Below are 3,965 nucleotides of genomic sequence, written 5' to 3'. Positions count from 1 at the left end.
TCGTGTATTTTGGGGTCTTTTTTGTTTTGTTTTGTTTTTCTTTTCAGCGTTGGCATTTCCTTCTTTATTCTCACTCGAGAGATGCAGGAGGAGTTAGGAAGCTCAGGGACGGATCGGGGTTTCGTTTATCCTTTTTTTCCCCCTCCTCGCCAGCTCTTGAAGGACCAGAAGAAAAACTAAACCAAACATTTATTTTTCCGACGGCGTCTCCCCCGCCTGCCCGTCTCCGCCGGACCGGTGAATTAACAAAACCGCACGTTGCACCCCCCCAAAAAAAAAAAGAAAAAAAAAAAGAAATAAAAGAGAAGAAAGGAGGGAAGGACGCATTGTTATCCCGGCCCGCGGCGTGCCTGCGCGCCGGGCCGCGGCGGAACAAAGCCGGCAGAGCCGCTCCGCACCCCGGGCCCCGCATCCCGCACCCCGGAGCGGCGGCGGCGGGCGGCGGGGGCGGCTCGGCCGGCCGCCGCGGGGAAGGAGAGGCCGAGGGGGCGGGGGAGAGGGAATAATCCCGGCTGGTGTTATCGCCGCATCCCTTTTGTTATTTATCGCGGTCGGGGAAGAGGAGGAAGAAGAGCGGGGGAGACACTTTTTCCAGCACAATTCCTTCCCCCCCTCCCCACCCCCCCCCGCCGCCGCCTCTCCCGCCCCGGAAAACCGACTGGCAGCAGCTGCCGGTGCGTTGCAGCCCGCTGCCCCGAATTAACGGGCGGAGGCAGACTTTGATGGGGGAAACGCTTTTTCTCCCCTGACGCATCGTAACTAACTTAAGTTGTAATTTATACTCTGCAAAGAAACACGGCGATAACGTCTCCCATCTCCGGAGCGCTGGAGGCCGCGGCGAGGGATGAAATCTGCCTTTCCCCACCCGAGCAGGACACTTTTTCGCTCGTAAGTCATTTGATTTGATCTTGATTTTTTAATTTTTCCATGCTCCGCACCCGGAGGGTCGTTTGAACTGTAAAGGAATCGCCGAGGGGGCGAGGGGACCTGGAGAGAGAGGCTGTCCGAACGACTCCGCCGAGGTAAGCAGCCTTAACGTTATACCCCTTTTCCAGGTAGCACGGGCATGGGATTGCCGAAATGAAATGAAAAAAAAAAAAAAAACACCCAACCAAAAAACCAAAACCCCAAACCCAAAACCCCAAAACAAGCCTTTTTCCGGCTCGGCTCGCCAAAACCCGCCGTCTGGATAAACCCAAAGCAAACGGAAAAATTCAAGACACACCGTAGAGAAACCTTTCTGCAACTTTCTCCAGGAACCACCTCTGTAATTGCCCGTTTTCTTACAACCGCCCTGCAAAGCCTCCCTCCGTTAGTGGGCTTTCGCACAAACCACCTCCCCCCGCCGCTTGGATCTCGGCTGAAAGGTGATTTTAAACCTCTCCTTTTTATTTTTTTCCCAAGAAATCGTCGATACCCGACCTGAGCGCTGGCCCGGTTTATTCCCTACCCCTGCTTTGTGGGCCTGATTAACGCTCCTTATTAAAAATAGAAGAGGAAGCGTTTCCGAGGGCCCTGGCAAGCGGCGGCCCTTTCCCAGGGAAGCAAGTGCCCTCCCCTCTCCTCTCTCCCTCTCCCTCTCCCCAGGCCTTTCCCCCTGCGCGCCCCGGGGAGCGCCGAGCCCCGGCGGGGGCCCGCCGCCCCGCCACGCGTGCCCCGCGTCTCGCCCCGTTGGTGGGACGCTTCGCTCTAGCCTTGCCTGGGAAGTATTCCTCACGCCCGTCGTTTAATGTATCTATTATTATTGTTACTACTACTACTACTACTACTACTTTTAATTTATTTCTCCCAACCTGGTCTGAGACCTGAGGGGGACTTTGCTTGGGAACTTTACGTGGAAATACTTGGCAGTCTGAATTCGGAGGGGGGTGGGGGGGTGAGGAGGGAGGACGTGGTGCGCCCTCCTCCCTCCGGCCCGCTCCCCACCTGCCTCGACACCCCAGCCCTACACGCACACACGCGTTTGTGTCCAAGGTTATTCACTACTTGCCTGATGTATTGTTTTATTACATGCCGGCATGTCCACGGACGCGCTCGGGTTTGTATTGCTGTCTACATGACAGATGGTGCTCTGTGAGGCCGCAAGAAGATACGATTCAATTTTCTTTTGAAAGGCACGTCCGCATTTATTTATTTATTTAGGCCCCCCCTCCTTCCTCCCCCCCCCCCCCCCCGCCCTTTTCGCGCAGGGAGGGGAGAGGAGGGAAAATTTAAAGGAATGGAAAAGTTCGGCCACTGCTTTGGGGTTTTGTTGCTTTTTGAATCCCACGCTTAAAAACCGGCGATTCTCCAAACATCCCCGTTTGGTCGCTGCCAAATCGCTGCCCGCACAATTAGCAGCAGGAAAGAAAAAAAAAGGAAAAAGAAAAAAAAAAGAAAGAAAGAAAAAGAAAAAGAAAAAGGAAGGGGCGCAGAGAATGAGCGGGGGGAGACCCCGGTGGGTGCTTCGGATCCCGGAGTTTTGATTGGGGAAATAAATTTCCCCGCTGGCCTTGTTATGTTCGCGGAGCCTTGAGCTGTATGTTTAAAAGCATCATGTCTGCACAGCGTTACCGAAAGAGAAATGGTTAAGCAGAGACTGAGAGGGGAGGAAATACGACGTTAAAACTGGGGGTGGGGGGGTGGGGATCGGCCTGATATTGAGCCACTGGGTATTAGCTTGTTTGAAAAAAAAATGTTCTTTTATTGTTTTCCGGGCCTGTTCCTAGAGCCAAGCAAGCGGGGGGAATAACGGGAGGAAGCATATTGCGTTGAAGCTGCCGCCAAACGCTAGAAACGGGACAGTAGATGAGGGGCACCGTTTATGCCCGGTACGGCCCTGGTCCGTGCTCGCTGCAGGAGCCGCGATCGCGCCGCCCGCCCGCCTCTCCCGCCGCCCCGGCCGGGCGGAGCGGGGCGGCAGCGGCCACCGGGCCCGGGGCGTCCCTGCCCGTGCCCCTGCGCACACCCGGACACAGACAGACACACAGACACCCACCCCGCTCCCGGTGGCGGCGCCGGGGCTCTGACCCGCTCTCTCTGCTTCTCTATCCCGGGAAGGCTCCTCCGCCCCCTCCAAGATGATGCTTAGCCCGGACCAAGCTGCCGACTCCGACCACCCCTCCTCGGCGCCCTCCGACCCGGAGTCCCTGGGGGGCGCGGACGCCCGGCCGCTCAGCTGCTGCGTCTCCGACCCGGAGCCCGCCGAGGGCGGCGGCGGCGGCGTTGGGGAGGGCCGGGGCGGCGGCGGCGGCGGCGGCGGCGGCGGGGTTGGGGCCGGGGCTGGGGCTGGGGTTGGGGTTGGGGAGGGCCGGGTCGGGGGCCGCCCCGGGCTGCACCCCCCGCCGCTGAGCCGGGAGGAGAAACGACGGCGGCGGCGCGCCACGGCCAAGTACCGCTCGGCTCACGCCACGCGTGAGCGGATCCGCGTGGAGGCCTTCAACCTGGCCTTCGCCGAGCTGCGCAAGCTGCTGCCCACCCTGCCCCCCGACAAGAAGCTCTCCAAGATCGAGATCCTGCGCCTCGCCATCTGCTACATCTCCTATCTCAACCACGTCCTGGACGTGTAGCGCCCGACCGCCCCCACGGACCCACGGACACGCGGCACCTCCCCGCTCCCGTCCGTGTCCGTCCCCCCCCCGCCGTCCCCGGTCTGGCCGCGGAGGCAGCGGCGGGGGTCGGGGGGGTCGGGGGTTGGGGAGGCAGCGCCTCCCCGGGGCGGGGGTCCCCCCCGCAGCCCGTCCTCTCCCTCCCCGGGGGTTCTCCCGCAGGGCCGCGGCGCGGCGTGGCCGGCGGAGAGCCCGTTTTTCGGAGAGAAGTGTAAAACCGGATTGTTTCTTCAGGCTGTCAAGTGCCCCTTTATATATATCCAAAAACATCTACTTGTGACCTTAAACGTGTGACCCATGGGTGCAGTTAAAAATAACTATTTTTTATTTATGGTAGAAGGAGTTGACAATTTATTTTTTTCAAGATTTATTTATTTT

General features: G+C 58.9%; 1 protein-coding gene across 2 annotated transcripts; it reads left to right on the top strand.

Annotated features, from left to right (window-relative positions):
- The first annotated feature begins 3,045 nt into the window (after positions 1–3,045).
- On the top strand, positions 3,046–3,570 carry NHLH2 (nescient helix-loop-helix 2). 2 transcript variants are annotated; one of them, XM_075081965.1, is made up of 2 exons: positions 3,046–3,203; positions 3,288–3,570. In XM_075081965.1, the coding sequence occupies exons 1-2, from the start codon at positions 3,060–3,062 to the stop codon at positions 3,546–3,548; spliced, it is 405 nt and encodes a 134-aa protein (XP_074938066.1). In that variant the 5' UTR covers positions 3,046–3,059; the 3' UTR covers positions 3,549–3,570. The 2 variants fall into 2 exon arrangements, with proteins under 2 accessions (XP_074938066.1, XP_074938064.1); XM_075081963.1 differs by having other exon boundaries at positions 3,046–3,570.
- The last annotated feature ends 395 nt before the right edge of the window (positions 3,571–3,965 follow it).

Source organism: Phalacrocorax aristotelis, chromosome 1 (assembly GCF_949628215.1).
Source record: "Phalacrocorax aristotelis chromosome 1, bGulAri2.1, whole genome shotgun sequence".
Lineage (NCBI taxonomy): Eukaryota > Metazoa > Chordata > Aves > Suliformes > Phalacrocoracidae > Phalacrocorax > Phalacrocorax aristotelis.
This window is presented reverse-complemented; position numbering and strand designations above follow the sequence as displayed.